The 17,703-nt window shown below is 38.3% G+C and overlaps 1 protein-coding gene across 1 annotated transcript in view; it reads left to right on the top strand.

Annotated features, from left to right (window-relative positions):
- RUNX2 (RUNX family transcription factor 2) overlaps positions 1-17,703 on the top strand; it is a 176,847-nt gene that overhangs the window by 113,696 nt on the left and 45,448 nt on the right. The window contains exon 5 of the mRNA XM_069065835.1: positions 10,241-10,402. Coding sequence (XP_068921936.1) covers positions 10,241-10,402 — 162 coding nt within the window. The remainder of the gene's footprint in view (positions 1-10,240; positions 10,403-17,703) is intronic.

Raw genomic sequence — 17,703 nt, 5'->3', positions numbered from 1 at the left:
ACTTTAAATGTCAAACAGAACCTCTTCTGTTTGATCCCAGGTAACAAGGAGCTATTGGTATTTATTGAGAAGTGTGGAGATGGTGATGTCAGACCTGCATTTTATTTAAATCACTTCGTGGTGTAGTAGATGGATTGGATGGAGTGGGGAGAAGCTTGAGAAGGAGACCAACTAGGAGGCTGTTGTAACAGTCCAGGAGAGAAGTGACAAGAGCCTGAATCAGGGTGTTACCTGTGTGCGTGGAGAGAAGGGAACCTTCATGAGAAATGTTGTGAAGAGAAAAATGACTAGAGTCTCAGCCTCCTAATTCTTAATCTAATATCATTTCCATTTTATCACCCTGTTGGAGTTGTCTGTGTGTTTGAAGATAGTGTTTTATGATAGCAAAAAGGGGCTGAAGATCTTTGTGAAAATTCTTTTTGAAATTTCCACATACAGACATTTGGTAGTAGCTGGGAAGCCTGAGTGGGAGGAATAGAATTTAACCTGATATAGTTTTTGTGGTGAAATGCATGGTCAAAACTCCCTCTGCTTTCAAATGGGGATTGCTTTCAAGTGAGAATTGATGGATGTGTGTGTGTGTGTAACAATATGATGGAGATTTCTAAGATAGGAAATTGTGAAACCACTTCTCTCAATTGAGGTCACTGGCTTTCTCTGATCCTGGTGAAATTTGAGATAGTTGCCCTCGAACACTGTGGACTCTGTTAAGTTCCAGTCACTTTGATAGACCTAAGAAACCTCTGAGGCCTGCTTAGTGGTTTCTACTTTGAGATGCATAGACGGTGCTGGGATACGAAGAGGGAACATGAGGGTCCAGTGAGTCCTGATTGTCCAAAATGTGATAGCCCCTCACAGCAACGGCACCAGGCTGTGGAGGAAAACAATAGGTCTTGACATTTCATGTTCCACAGAAGCTTACCTGGCAGTGTGAACAGGAAGGAGCTGTTTGTGTGTTAGTTTAGGCCTTGCCCCTGCTGACTTGTTTCAGCCCATCTCTGCATGGAGCTCAGCGCCATGTGCATGATATGCCCTGTTGTGAGTCTTACGAAAGCAACCCTTTCTTCACACCCACACATGCATAACAAAAATGTTTGCAAAAGGAGGACTGCTATTAGTAATCACTGAATTTTCAAGTATAGCCTTTAAAAAAAAAACCCACCCTTTGTAAAGCTTTCTGGCAGCTTTACTACTTACCCCTCCCCTACACCTATTATTGTTTTATTATTATTATATGAAAGTTTTCCTCCTCTTCTTTTTTCTGCATTTCATCTTCCTCCTCTCTTCATCTTCTTTTCCTCAATTTTTTCCTCTTTTTCTTGTTCCTCTTCCTCCATCTTCTTAAGCATAACCAACCTATTTTGCTAGGGTGTTCTCCCCCCTAAATTTCTGATTTCTGCTCTGCTGGCTTTTCTCATGATCTGAGACAGTTTTAAGAAAATGTACTGGGGAAATTATTTTGCAGACAACACTATGTTCTGGGAAGTTGCCCATGCACTTTGGCCTTTTAGTCATGGAAAGCCATAGTGGGCCATGATACTTCTTATGATGCTTTGCTGGCTTTATGATTTCTTACCAAGGGGTGGAACCTCACAGGTTTGTAGCCCACCTGAAGGGGAAAGTTTTGTTTTCTTACATGTAGGTTTCATCCGAAGAAATGCTTGCTCCCACTTAAAGGTGAGCTCTGATGCATAAGCAATCCTGAAACATACTGAAATACTCCTCCCCCTCCACCCCATTAACATTTACTGAGCCCCCCTGGGTACATTGCTGTGTAGTGTAGGCTATAGGATTTTATAGAGTGGGAAGCAGATGCAGTCATTGCCTTCATGAAGGCCTGGTGGCAGGAACACACAAAAAGATTGACTTTTTAAAGAGACTCATGTTTGTGCTCCTGTGGTTTCTTTCAAGAAACCCTTTCCTCACAGATTTTTTTTTAAAGCACAAGTGTATTCTTTGAAGATTCTTACTTAAGAAGATTTAACAATGCATCATTACATACTGCTTTGTGTTAAATTGTTTCATGGATGGTTTGTCCAGTCTCCCCAAGCAGACTGTAAACTCTCTGAGGTTTAGGGCCAATGTCTCTTACTTCTTTTATTTTTTCTATAGCACCTAGAACAGTGTGAGGCATGTAGGTTGTTCAAAATACATAGTAATTGATTGACTCACAGACATGGCATATGAAAAGCTCATTCTTTGTAGGACCTCTAAAATTGAAATGTGTTAAGGAGCTGGGAAAGAGAGGCTTTGGCCAGGAGTTTTTAACCTGGGGTTCACAGATTTCAAGGAGTCCATGAACTTGACAGTTTTGATATTTGATAGTTGTAGTTCAGTAGAACTGATTTTGTTTGATGCATTTTAAAATTTTATCCTGAGGAGTCCACAGACTTCACCAGACTGCAAGAGGGGTACAAGGCACAAAAAAATTTAACCTCTAGATTGATCTAGTCACTAAGGAGAGGGCCTAGAGAAGAGTGGAAGTTTCTTGAGTTCTAATAATCATCTGGAAATCACAGCTCTCTTTGGTAGCTGGGTCTGTAGAAAACTACAAGAGTAGAGTTAATGTCAGAAGGATTCTTTAAAGAGCTAATTATGTTCCCTCTCCATGGCTTTCAAAAAACTTCTTTCTCAGACAAAGAAGAGGAAATTAACTTGAATTCCTAGCAACTATCTTCTTTTTTTTTCTGCTGTAAAGAGAGGCTGCTGATTTCTTCTGTAAGGGGACACTAGTAAAACTCAAGGGCCCAGCAGGTGACTTACATTGGGTATCAGAGATGTTAGAGAGTATAGATCAGTTAGTCCTACCTACTCATTTTACAGATGAAAGAATGGCTGTCCAAAGAAGGATAATAGGATTATAGGTCTAGAGTTGGGAAAGGACTTCAAAGGCCATACAGTCCAACCCTTGCCTTTTACAGGGGAAGGAAGTGAGACCCAAAGTGGGGAGGGAGCTTGCCTAAAGCTATAACAGCTGATAGGTAGCAGAGCTGGGATTTAGACAGATCTCAACTTCAAATCAGTGCCCTCTCCATTAAAACCATTGCTGTGAGTCTCTGGTTAGAATGGTAGCTTACATGCTTATTTGGGTTGTTATTTTCTAATTTGTTCTGTGCTTGTTGTCTATAAGGAGCACTGAGGAACATGGCATCATTTTGTCCTTTTAGTCATTTTTTAATCAACAACATCCTGCCTCAGACTTCGTTAAAAAAAAAAAGTTTGCCTCCTTGTGTTACATACGCTGCAAGGAAAAAGTGGCTCTAACACTATTTATTTTACAGTTCCTCCCCTTCTACCTGTAACAGTGTTTTCTCTTGAAGACCTGGCTATCTTCTCTCAGGTTTGTGTTATATATTAAAATCATTAAGGCTCACCTCCTCCCATTCTTCTTTGGGAACAGATCCCAGGGTCCTCATTTGATAAATTAAGGGATTAAAAAATTAGATAGCTAAGTGACATAGTGCTAAGTTCAAATCCTGCCCCAGATACTTACTAGCTATATGACTCTTTGAAAATCACTCAACACCTCTCTGCCTCAGTTTCCTCCTCTGTAAAATGAGATTAATAATAGTACCTGTCTCCCAAGATTGATCTCCAGATCAAATGAGAAAAGATATATAAAATATTTTGCAAACTTTAAAGCCCCGTATAAATGTAATCTATCTATCATCACCATCATCTTTAGCATTTTCACCATTATCATTAGCATCATCACTATGACCACCACCACCACTACCATCATTTTCTTTATCCTGTCTAGGGTCTTCTGTTGCTCTCTATAGTTTCCCATCCTTTTTCAGTGCTTTTTATATATAACATCTAGTTCTTCAGGGTTTCCTTTGTGCCAAAAACCAACCCTTTAAAGTACACATGTAATGTGTATCCTTAAACTACATGATTAATATAGGTAGGCTTTTCTACTTCCCAGATTTTTTCAAGAAACGACCAAAGTACCACCTCTTAAGAAGCCTTTCCCAATCATCCCAGGTCATGATGCTTTTCTTTACAAAATCACTTTGTATATATTTCTTATTTATCTGTCTCTATTAATGTTATAACTCTCAGGAGAATGCAGATTCCTTGAGGCCAAAGACCTTTGTGTTTGCTTTTGAGAAGGGAAGAGATACTAGGCTAAGGAGGTATGAGTATAACTTAATAAACCCTTGAATCATTAGTGCCTAGCTTAGTGTCATAGCTCAGTGCCTAGCTTACTCATAATTGGTGCTTAATAAATGTTGGTGGAATTGTTGTTGTTGAGTCATTCAGTCATATCTAACTATACATGACCCCATGGACCTTGGTCCATGGATTTCTTGGCAAAGATATTGGAGTGCTTTTCCATTTTCTTTTCCATTGTGTTGCCATTTTACAGATGATGAATTGAGGAAAATAAGGGTTAAGTGACTTGCCCAAGGTCACACAGCTAGTATCTGAGGCTGAATTTGAACTCAGATCTTCCTGACTCCAACTGGGTACTCTATCACCGTACTATCTAGCTGCCCTTAGTGGAACTGTGCTATAGTTATTTATGTATTTCTACATATCAGTGAAAACATAAAATTGAGACAGTTTTGAACAATGAATAATGTATTTTACAGGTGAGGACAGTTGAGGCCTAAAGTAGGGAAATGGCTTTCTGAGATCAGAAGAGTCGATGAGTGGGTCTGGGACCCAGATTACTTAAATCCAAGACCATGATCCTTTCCATTATGAGATGTATTTTAAAATTCTCAACAAATTCTTTAAAAGTTCATCAACATGGGGGACGGCTACGTGGCTCAGTGAGTAAAGTGCCGGCCCAGGAGTCAGGAGGACCCGAGTTCGGTTCTGGCCTCAGACACTTAACACCCACACACACCCTTCCCCCCCCCCCCTTCCCCAACTAGCCATGTAACCTTGGGAAAGTTACTTAACCCCAGTTGCCCTCCAAAAAAGCAAAAAAAAAGTTCATCCACAGTTCTCAGTCCTTCTGAGTCTTTCTGTGTTACACAGTTTAGTCCCTCTCTCTCAAAGGTAGCAGGTGCTTACAAGGAAACTCTGACTGAAAGGTGTCATGGTTCGTTCAGCACATATCTCCAAGCCTAATTGGATCAGGATACACACACACACACACACACACTCACACACACATTATATGATTTGCACCTCTTTCTTCTAAGAGACAGAAACCAAAGAAGGACCTGAGGAAAGAGGGCAAAGGGATTTTAGGGAGAGGTAAGGACATCTAGGCACACCCAGAAACAAATCAATCAGTCTAATTAAAGGAGGGATTATATTTGCTGCCTAGAACATTAGACAATGAGATGAAGACTGAAACTTCAGTTTCCTGTTTGTTAATAGTCTATCAACAGAATTCAATGCCAATATGCCACAGATCTTAGTTCTCCACCCTGTCCCTGTCAGTGACCTCAACTGATTAGAGGAAATTTGAAAGAGCATCTTTATCACCTGTCTTGACTCATCCCAGTTCTTCTAAGAAATTATTTGGTTTCCTCAGTTCTTCAGGAAACTGAGACCACAAAGCTTTTGAGAGTTCAGGGTAAGATGACTTTTTCCTACTTTCAAAACTAGTCTTCTTAAATAGCAACTATGCTGTACTTATATATAGCAGGAGGATGCCATATAATAGGGCATCAATGTTGCTATGAGATCATTAATATTATTTAATATTATTAAGTAGTATTGAATGAGCAAAGGCAATATGCCAGCTTTTAAAATCTTGAGTTATATGGCCTTTATTTAGTTTCTTCTAATTCTAATCCTTTTCCAGTCTTCCTTAAGTTAGTACCTTCCTTCTGAGATCATCTCCAATTTACCTTGTATATGTTTTGTTTGTCCATACTTGTTTAAATGTTGTTCCCTCCCCCCTGTCCCAGATTATGAGGTTCTTGAGGGCAGGAACTAATTTTTCCCCCCTTTCTTTGTATCATCAGCACTTAGCATGGTGCCTGGAACATAGTAAACCCTTAGTAAATTTGTAATGACTTGACTTTTATCTGAGATCAGGACAGGGGCAAAGAAGAAAAACATGCCATGGACATTAATTAAAAAAAATCATGGTATGTATAAAGAGAGACAATATGGACCTTTTCAGTGATCATCAGAATAGGAAGATAGATTGGCTCAATCATATGAGGGCTGGATTTGGAGTCAGAAGATTTGGGTTCAAGCCCTTTGGGAAATCATTTCATACCTTTTTGAACCTCAAGTTTTTAATCTATAGAATGAGAGGATTGGGCTAGATGCTCCTAGGCCAATCAGTTCAATCAATGATCTTTAGTCAACTCTAAATCTATTGTCCTGTGAGTTTCTGAAGTACCAGGCAAAGTTTTCTCTAACACTAAAATAGCTATCAGACTTAGAGAGCCCATTATCTTGAGAAGCAAGACAAGCTGTTGTACTGTGTGTGGAAGGTTGAAAGAAGGGTTTAGATAAGTTAATGGATGACAGTGCCATAAAAGGTCATCAGGGAAAGTTAGGGTTGTTGGGGGGATAGATATCACTGACCCTTTGTGTCAGATATCATGGAGGGCAACTATGCTTCCTTCCATAAAACATTCCCTTGGAATGGCTGAACAAGTTGTGATATATGATTGCTATGGAATACTATATTGCTATAAGAAATGACAAGCAGGATGGTTTCAGAAAAACCTGGGAAGACTCATATGAACTGAAGCAAAGTGAAGTGAACAGAACCAGGAGAACATTTTACACAGTAATAGAAATATTGTATGACGATCAACTGTCAACAACTTAGCTATTCTTAGCTATATAATAATCCAAGTTTTTAAAAGTACTTATGATGAAAAATGCTGTCTACATCCAGAAAGAATTGATGGAGTCTAAATGCAGATCAAAGCATACTTTTTTTACTCTTTAAATTTTTGTTATTTTTTAAAAAAAATTTTTGGTCTTTTTTTTTTTTTTGCAACATGGCTAATATGGAAACAAGTTTTGCATGACTGTACATGTATAATCTATATCAAAGTGCTTGCCTTCTCAAGGAGGCAGGAGAGAAGGGAGGGAAGTAAGGAATTTGGAGCTAAAAAATTATAAAAAAAATTGATGTCAAAATTATTTTATGTATAATTGAGTAAAACAAAATAAAAGCATTCTTAAAAAATAACCCCAAAAGATTATCAATTTTTAAAAGACTTAAAAACAGTTCCCTTGGTGTGATTGTCAGATATGGAACAATGGGTTGGATGTGAACTATGGATCTGACGCAGCAGATAATTCTTTTGCAAGGGAGGTGAAAATCATATAATCTTAAGACAGCAACCTTGAAGGGTTAGTAGATTAAAACCTGGTTGAACTGAACCCACAGGTTTCCTTTGTTTTCTAAGATTTTTAGAGAAGAATGTACCATCTCCTTTAATAAATTTTACCAGTTATAATAACTCTTCCAGTCAGGAAACTCTTGTGCCTAACCTAAAACCTCATGGTTGCAATTTAAGTCTTTATAGCCTCCATGGCAAGGATAAATAAAAGGGCACCATATCCCTTAATACAATCTTTTTTATATATACTTGAGATATCTAAGTTGTAATATCTCTGTCCTATCTTCATAAAAACTGATAGACAACTAGTTGTTCTGGATGATTTATACTATAATTTGTTTGAAAGTTGGGATTTATTCATATGATTTTTCAAAGGTCCTTCCAGTTCCAGGATTCTGTGGAACAATTATTAAATTCACTTACTTGAGATCATAGAGAATCAAGGATCATAAATGGAGCCTGCTTCCTTGAGGCCATTTAGTCCAATTCCTTTGTTTTACAGATGAGGAAACTGCATCTCACAAAAGTTAATAATGATATTAGCTGGTATTTATGTAGCACTTCAAGGTTTGCAAAGCACAAATGTTTTCTCATTTGATCTTCACAACAACTCTGGGAGACAAATACTGTTATCACCCCCATTTTGTGCATAAACAAATTGAGGCTAGTAGAAATTAAATGATTTGCCCAGGAGTCACACAGCTACTAAGTCTCTGAGGCTGAATTTGAACTCAGGACTTCCTGAGTCTACCGTGCAACTTTGCTAGTGAAACAATTTGCTTAATGGCACACAAGAAGTCAGTGAAAGGCAGTGTTTTTCTACTGCACCATACTTCTCATATCTAATTCCCTTACTTTATAACCATAGTGCCACTTTTGTATGCTAGTCGTTTTAATTGTCTTACATTTTGAAGTTTTTTACATTTTCTTTGGTTTGAGAATCTCATATATAATTGCTATTATTCCCGTTTTATGTAAAGAAAGAAGTTGAATTTAGGAAAAGTTAGATGATTTTTCAGAATGTTGTAGAAATGGGATGGAGACAAGGTTAACCTCTGAGTTCCAGGTTGAGGCCCAAGTGCCTAACTCAGTGTCTAACATGAGAATTTTGCTTGAGTAAAATCTTTTGTTTTATAAGACTGCTTTCCGATGCAGTTAGGAATCATTCTCTTCCCAGCTGAAGATCATTAACCATTTCTCTGAATAGTGAATTTCATTAATGATGCAAGGCAGGGAAGTATGTCAATATCAGATGTAACAACTACCAGTCACTCAGATTTGAAACACTGCCAGTCTATATACTTCTAGCCTTGAAATTGTTAGAGCACAGAAGTTCATTACATTTAATGGTCAGATATTCCCATATTTCAAAAAGGAGAGTTTATAGTAATCATTGACTGTGCTTAACCTTAATGTAAACTGAAAACTTAAGGGGTTAATTCCCTTAAAGATAGACTGGATGGGATTTCATACATGCCTTGTATTTGTTAATATCCATATATGGATTTTTTTTATTCAGAGAAATATGTTCCATTTAGACAGCTCTTCAAATAAATTATGTCCTAACTGAGCAAATAAACAATAAGTAGCTGGAAGTACTTTGGCTGTGTGTAGAAAAAGCAAGGAGTGGGATGATTCAAGGCTGTACCTCTTTCAGAAAACTCATCTTCATGGAGATACTCATTTCTTCAAGCCTAAGTTCTAATGTAGTGGTATTTTATAAAGCAGCAACCTAACTTATTCCCTTTCAAATACTGGTCTGTGATTTTGTGTATGTGTGTGTGGGGGGGAAGGAGTTAAGATGAGGGAGAGTAAGAGGAGAATAATAAAAAAAATTCCTGATACATAAAATCTGATTCGGATGTAGCCTAACTCTGGAAAATATTCCTGCTGTATGCAGGAACTCTAACAAATTAACTTGTGATAAGTTAGGACATGCTTGGCTTCTTTTTATTATTATTATTTTTTCATCAGCACTAAAAAATGTCTATTACAGAACTTTGGTCTTAGTTTTGAAACACTAACCTCACCTAAAAGCAAAGCTATTTGAAAAGCTTCATTTTGGAATCATATAGTGTACTTTGTCTTTTGGATTGTATACTACCACTTTCCTCAATGTACACAGCTTTAAGATGTTCCCTTTAAAGAATCTGTTGTAGTACATCAAAAGACATTGTCAGCTTTCATCGACTAACCCCCAACAGTTGGCGGCCCATTATTACTATTATTATTGCAGTGACTGTAGGTAACAGTAGGCTGCATTCCAAACATATGACATCTTTGGGGCAAATGCTAATGGGATTAAAAACACTTCTCCCATCCTCCTCCTTTGGGTCATTTTCTCCAAGTCAGATACCCAAGTGCTTTATGTTGAAGCCAAATGATGAACGGGTTCCATAGCCCTCTTAATGGCAGCAGGCTTCAAAATTCAATTATGTCTATTTCCTTAAAGGCAGTTTTCAACTTCAGCAATAGCATAAGAAAAATTTACCTTGTACCTCTGCCTTCTTGCATTTCCCCTCATTCCTTTACCCCCAAGAAACGCTGGGCCCTGTTACCAAACTGTAGAATAAGTGGAATTGTGTGATTTTATTTAATTTTAGAACAAAGGAGAATCAATAAATATATTGGTCAAATGTGAAGCACTATATAGTATATTTTACATACTTTAGCAGGTTGATTCATAAATGCCTATCAAGGATTTTGCCAATTGAGTTATGCCAGTGAAGGACCAAGAATAGCCTTGAGATGGGTTACAGTCTACTACTGTTCTCATTGTGAATAGAAAAGTCTCCAGGTTAGGTTGGGTTAGGGGCTATAGAGTAATCATTCCTTATTATTCTCATTTTTCCTACTTGATTTTTCCTAAATTTTGTGATGACATCCATGTTCACCAAGATTGTAGTTTTTGATATCATAAATCTTTTTTTTTTCTGTTTCTTTTCTCTTTCCCCTCCTAGACCCTAGGCAGGCACAGTCATCCCCTCCATGGTCATATGACCAGTCATACCCATCCTACCTGAGCCAGATGACATCACCATCCATTCATTCCACCACCCCTCTGTCTTCCACCCGGGGTACGGGGCTTCCTGCCATCACCGATGTGCCCAGACGAATTTCAGGTAAAGATCATATTTCAACTAAAACCCAGGAACACATAGTGACATAGTGAAGATGGGAACAAGGTGGGCTGAGATGACCTTGTATAAACATAGAGTACTTATCTGTTTTGAAGAGGAGTGGGGAAAGGCGTGGCAACATGGAAGTTAGCCTCCAAAATGTGAGTGCCAGGAACCCTTAAATTTTTAGTTAGCAAGAAATGAAAACTTATCAAACATTAGTGTCATTTTCTTAACATGGTACTTCCTTAGCACTTATTTTATTATCTTGCTGAATAGTTATTTACTATGGGAAACCCCATTGAATAAGTACCGTTTTTTTCCCCCTGAAAGCCTCTCTTACCCCAAGCCTCCTTTTGCTTATGTTACTATCTTTGCTTTCCCCACCTAAATTCAGCTAAATACAGGATTACAGATTGATGACATAACCCTCTATTTATTTCTTCTTTAGGTCCTAAACTCTTCCTCTTTTAAAAACCCAGGAGTTCAAGGAAGCCAGTTCCCTGAGAACTCATGTGTGCTTAAGATTCTTATCAGAAACTGGTCTAGTCACTTCAGGGTGCAGTTACCCTGCAGACATTGAAAAAAGTTATGTGGCCTCAGACTGATCAAAGTAAAGAGGCAGCTTTTTCTTAGGAATCCATACAAAACATATCATGCTGGCACTTCTTCCCGATGCATTATATATACAAGTGCTCACGGTTCCATAGACTGAAAGGCACTGCAAAGATCTTGGGACACTGTAAAGTTGCCTATCTTAAACAATCTGGTGGTCCTCTTTATCTTGGATAATCCATTTTTTAAATCACCACGAAGGGTCCCATGAAGACTGCTGACAGGCAGTAAGAGAAAGGTTGAAGAGCCTCTGGCTAAACGACCGACTGCATGTATCATATGAATCAAGCAAGTCTCAGTTTTCTAAAACAACAACAAACAACAAAACAAAGGCCAGAAAGAATTGGGTTCTGTGTCTGACTTCCTGTGCTTGCCAGACACTGTTCCCCATCCAAGTATGCGGGCCCCATACACCTGTTTGACTCCTGGCCAGGTTAATTTCTTTCTTTCTTTCTCTTTGTGTCCCTGTCTCTGTTTCTCTCTGTCTGTCTGTCTCTCTCTCATTTTCTGCAAAGCTCGCAGCCGTTATTCACTCCGATGAGTTGCATCACTGACAAGTTGAACCTCCGCCAGCAGGCTTGCAGGTTTTGATTAGTTCAGACTCCTTTATTTCTTTCAACTTGGGAGGAGGGAAAGCTTTGTTTCTCAAGCAAATAGCAGGAAAAGTTCTCTCTGGTCCTAGTGCACACCATATTTTCTGCGGCAGATGGATTCTCATGGGGGTGAGTAGGGAGGGAAGTGGGGTTTGGGGTGGAGAGGGACAGGGTTCTTTGGAAAACAACATATTACATTTTTTCATTGTTACAGTTGGTATTATGACATTTCTGAGGAATTATACAAAATAAAGACATAGACATTTTCTCTATTGGGATCTCCATTTCATTTAGGCAGATAGAAGGCATAGAGGGAAGATGAGTGCTTAGGTGGGTCTGAAGACTGAGTGTATGATAACTTTGAGTCTGTACTGACTTTTTTTTCTTTCTCTTCTTTCTGAAAGACTAGTTTGTTTTGAACAGTGCCATACTGGCTTGACTTGTGAAGACTTGCTTCTGTTTGGGTCCCCTGTTTCCGTCAGTCTTCCCAGCCCTTTGTAGCTAAAAACAGTTAGCTTTGTCCATGTGACTCCCAGAAGGACCTAGAAGGAGAATATCTAGCTGGGAACAGAGTAACTGGAAAGTTAACTACCTGAGGGATTTACTTATGAGGAGTATTGCTTATACGAATAAGTGCAAGAAAGTAGTAAAGAAGAAAAACCCAACCACCCAGTACTAAGAAAGCCAGTAATGAAAAGAATTCATATATGTGATGGTTAAGACTACTTGGCATTTATATTAGTTAGATTGTTTTCAGACCCCTTAAAATGAATCATTGTTCAAAGCATCAAGAAATAGTTACACATACACATTCCCATTCTACAGGGAAGGAAGGTGGTGCCAGAAATTGACTCATTAGCCAGCCTCATATTGACCCAGGGCAAGAGTGGAGAACAAGTCTCTGCTTTAAACTAGTTTTGAACTGAATTTAGTCCAGTTTCTTCCCACCTTCTCTAACATTTCCTTGAATCATTGCAAGGGAAATACCTTAATGCCCAGGTGAGAGGTGCTGTATAAACATTTAATAAAATAGAACAGAAAATCCCCCTTCTCAGCATATGGTGTAAAATGAAGAAACAACTGGACTTAAGCTGTCAGAAAGCTGGAGGAACCCTGCTACATCCAGCCTTGTTTCTAGATGGGGAGCTATGCCAGGACAGTGGAGTGCTTACAAAGAGTTACACTGGGCAAAGTTACTGGTATTGTCGCCATTTTGAATTCTCTCAGAATTTATTCCTTTGCAGTCTGGCTGCTCTTTGTAACCATCTGGAGAACAGCATGTCCATTAGAACCATTTCTTTCAGGGACTCATGTGCAAATATTATAAGTCATGTATTTCCTTAAGGATATCCTTAAGAAAATCTAATGTATCTAGTGCTATCCTTGGGAAGACCATATCATAGGATTCTGATAAATACCTCATAACAAGATAGTTCAATAACTAAATCTCTTTGGATGGAGTAGATAGGTGATAGGTAGATAGATGTGTTGTATTATTGGTTTAGTAATCAGTTATTCAACTCTTACTGTGTTTAAATCATAATGCATAAGGGAGAATTGGTTTGAGTAATTCTGACAAACAAAAATCTAAACTTTTAAATAGATAAATTAGAGGATGACTAAGTGTAAAAAAAAAAGAATTCACTATAGAATTCCTTTAATATAGTCCCTAAGTGTATTCACATATTTGCTTATTGGCCATCCTTTCACAAAAATAATTTTATTTCATTAAATTTTGTCCTAAAAACATTCACATAATAGTCATATTGAAACCCAGTAGTTTGGTCCTGGTACTAGGTCATCCCTTACTGATTTTGGTTAAGACAAGGGAGTGACAGAATAAGGAAGGGTAAACCATACACAACCCCAATCCATCCATTGTCTTCATAATTATAATGATAATATTATTCACATAACATTTTTGATGTTCAAAGCATTTGTGACAGACACCAAGATTTATAATTATTTCTCCGGAGGTTATTACTAGCTATTATATAAATAAATAATTACTGATTTTTCAAAATGTTTTTTCATGTCATTACCCTACTGAAAAGAAGCATTGTGTCTTATTTAGTTTGATTCTTTAGCTTGGGTATCAGAACCTAAGCTCTTGCAAAGTATCTGCCAGGAAACCCTTGGTATATTTATTTGGAGGTGAGGGGATATATGAACTTTACCTTTCTTCCACTCATGGGAGTGAACACCTCTTTCAGAGTTTGCTCTTTACCCATGTACCTGGGCTACAGATGGTGTGGTGAGGTCTCCAGAGAACAGTCCTGTGATGGTCTTCAAGAACTTCATAGTATAGTAGAAAGAGCACTTGATTTTTCATCAAAAGACCTTAGCTCAAATCCCAGCACTGCTACTTCCTGCCTGTTTGACTTGGGAAAAGTCACTTCTTTTCTCTGGGACCCAGTTTGTTCCTCTGTAAAACGAGGGGTTTGGGCCCTATGGTCTTAAGTTCTCTTCAGGATTTAATGCTCTTTCCAGTTCTAACTCTTATAATTATGCCCAACTCTGACACTTTGTTGCAGGTCTCTCTGAGATAAGAGGCAGAGTTGAAAGTTAATGGGCTAGAAAATCCAGAAAGGAATACTTTAGATTGAGTAGAGGAGTTCTTTCGCCATAGAGGTGGAAGACACTCATTCCACAACCTGTAGGGGGAAACAAAAATCCCTGGGAGGGGGACTGTATATTTCTGTTTGAAACAAATATTCTTGCATCTTGTCTCCTTTTCAAGATGTTTAAATATCAAAGCAGAAAAAGTAAAAAATCTCAACATTCATTAAACTCCTACTATAGCATTTTGCAAGTGGTTGAGGTTATACAATTCAAAACAAAATAGTTGTTGGGAGGAAGCAACCTATTCACAGATAGATATAGGACAAGGAAAATCCAATTAGTCAATCAACCAGTATTTATGAAGTAATTAATTTGTGCCTTATAGTATGCTAGCCACTGGGGATACAAAGATAGAAATGAAATATCCCCTTGCCCTTAAGGTCCTTATATCTATACATATAAGGAAATGCAAAATACATATAAAGGCAAGGGCACTAATACATGAAGGGAGTAGGGAATCAGGGGAGGATTCATCAGGTAGGTGACCCTTGATTTGAGCCTCGAAAGAGAACAAAGAGAAACACAGGTGAACAGGAAAATAGAATATTGAGTTTGAAGAATGGTTGGTAGTTGGGTTTTGTTGAAATGTAGAATTCATCAATCATTCACTCAAAAGAGAAGAACTGAGGACCTACTATGTGACAGTCATTGTGCTAGAAGCTAGGGGATACACAATCAAAAAGTGAAACAATCTTTACTCTCAAGGAACTTATGTCCATTGAGGAAGACATCTACATATAAGTAGATACAGAATATACACACATATATGAGTGTTTTTGCATATACACAAATATACATATATTGTGCATATGTATGTATCTATAATTTGCATATTCACTAGGAGATCAATTAGAAAGCTATTACAATGGTCCAGGAGGGATTTGATAAGGGGTTAAGTCAGGGTGGTGGCTATGTGAATAGATAAAAGGGAACAAATATGAGAGAGATTATGGAGGTAGAATTTACAAGATTTGGCACTTAATTTAAATGGAGGGGGAGAAGTTTGGGAAGGGGAGTATTAAGAAATAAGTTTGTAAAGGTAGATGGTAGATACTTATGGATAGTCTTAAATGCTAGTCTAAACAGTTTGCCTTTTATCCTATTAGGTAATGGAGATCCACTAAAGTTTTATGAGCGAGAGTGTCATGGTCAGACCAGTGCTTTAGGAAGATTGTTTTGGCATCTTTGTAGAGGATGGATTGGAGAAGAGGTTGGAAAGTGGGAAACCAATTAGGAGGCTAGAGGTAATGAGGGCTTGAACGAGGGTTATGACTATGTGAATGAAGAGGAGGGGATGGATATGAGAGATATTGTGGAAGTAGAATTGAGAAGACATGGGAATTGACTGAACAAGGGAGCATGAAGCAAAGGGAAAAGTCAAGGATTACTAAAGTTAGGACTTAACTGACTGGAAGGCATTGACCAACCAGTTAATACTCTCAATAGGGACAAGAGGATTTTGGAGGAGGAGTTGGTTTAAAGGGACAGGTGAAATTTGAAGTGCCTACAGGAAATCCTGTAGGCATTTAACAGTGTATAGGGGAGTGATTAGGGTTAAATATAGAAATTGAGAAATCATCTGCACAGAGGTTATATGTGTTTATGTACACATGTGTGTATATAATATATATATGTAATACAAATATACATAGAGAGAGAGAGAGAGAAAAGCAAAAAGCCCAGTATAGAGTTTTGAGGGAATAATTACACATGAGTGACAGGACATAAATAAGGATTCAGCAAAAGAGACTGGGGAGGGGTCAGATAGATAGGAGGACAACCAGGAAAGAGAAATGCTGTGGAAGCCAAAGGAAGAGAAAAATGGCCAGGAGCTGAGTATTATCAATAGTATCAAAAAACTACAAAGGAATTAAGAAGGATGAGAATAAAGAAAAGACCCTTGGATTGGACCGTGAAGAGACCACTGGTGACCTTGGAAGAAATTATTTCAATAAAGTCAGTGATGGTGAGTGAGGGAAGGATTATTAGCAAGCATTCATGATCCCTGTTTTGCTACAAAATAAGCTGAGATGCAGGATGGGGCAGTTTAGGGAAGCTGTAAGATTTGGGATGAACTGTTATAGAAGGATCAATCACACTGTGGAGATCACAGGATTTATCAGGGTGCTGAAGTAAAAAAAGAATTAACAGTCTCCCTTAAAAAGTCAACCACACAGGACCTTTGGCGACGTTTATTTTTCTAAACTGTAGTATCTTGAAAGGTCAACCCAATCAACTAAATGAATCAAATTATGACAAACAAAATGTTTTCAGCACAATCACAGAATCTAGAAACTGCTGGTAGAAAATCCCCATCTGGTCATCTGAGACCTGGGAAGGCCTCTTTTTTGTTTGTTTGTTTGTTTTTTCTTTTTCAGGAATTGGGGGAGTGTTACCAACCCAACATTACTGGGTCTAGGCAATTTAAAATAAGTCCCATAACCAACTTCTACCAAGTATCTTATGTCAGTTCCTGGGATCATAGATTTAAAGCTGGACAAGGTCTTAGATGGAGGGATCATAGAATAGTGTATAGATAAGGATTTAGACCCTTCTTAACATCTACTAGGCAGGTCACTTCATCTTAATGGGCTCAGTTTCCTTATCTGTAAAACGAAGAGATTGGACTAGTTGGTCTCTGAGGTCTCTTCCAATTCTGAATCTATGATCCTATGATTCTAATATCCTCTAGTGCAGTGAGCTCTTAACCTTTTTTTTTGGGTCTCGAACCCTCTGCCAGGCTGGTGAAGCCTAGAGACCCCATCCCCAAATCATTATTAAATGTACAAAGATTGACCGAATTGCAAAGGAAATCAATCATACTGAAATAGTTATAAAAATATTTTTAAAAACAATTTCACAAATACCAGGTTAAGAACTCCTGACCAAGTCTAACTCCCTCATTCTAGAGAGAAGACTGAGGTCTGGGCAGTGACTTGCCCAAGGTCACATAGGTTGTAAATGGCAGAGCTAAGATTAGAACCCAGACTTCCTCATTCCAATCTCTGTTTTCATGCCTCTCATTCTGTTCGCACAGTAATATACCACACAGAAACCAATATTAGTTTTGGGCAAAGTAACTTGTATGTCACAACAAGGAGTACCCCCAGAAAAATCTGGAAGGAGAGCTACAAAACTGTAACATCTGAAAGACAAAGCCAAAACTCCAGGAGTGTGTGTGTCTGTGTATGTATGTTGGGAGTGTGGTTGGTTTTTAGCAGCCACCTGCTTGGTAGACACACCTTTGCCATGGAAGCCACAGGGCAAGTAATTAAGTTTAATAAGAGCCACTCTTATTTTGAAGCAGCCCTCATTTAAAGCCACGGGGGAAGTTGTTAAACTTAATGGACCCTAAACAAAAGCATTCAAGATGTTAACAACTGGAGTGTTCAACGTTTTTTCCCCTCTTTTATATTGACTGTGATTGCTTCAGTATCTCTGCATTCTGAAAAGTTCCTTGATTTCACTTGCGGG

Source organism: Petaurus breviceps, unplaced genomic scaffold (genome assembly GCF_028583685.1).
Source record: "Petaurus breviceps papuanus isolate PSGF00001 unplaced genomic scaffold, PetGlider_PUasm1.0 90701, whole genome shotgun sequence".
Classification (NCBI taxonomy): domain Eukaryota; kingdom Metazoa; phylum Chordata; class Mammalia; order Diprotodontia; family Petauridae; genus Petaurus; species Petaurus breviceps.
Note: the sequence above shows the minus strand (reverse complement) of the source record. Positions and strands in the feature narration are given on the sequence as shown.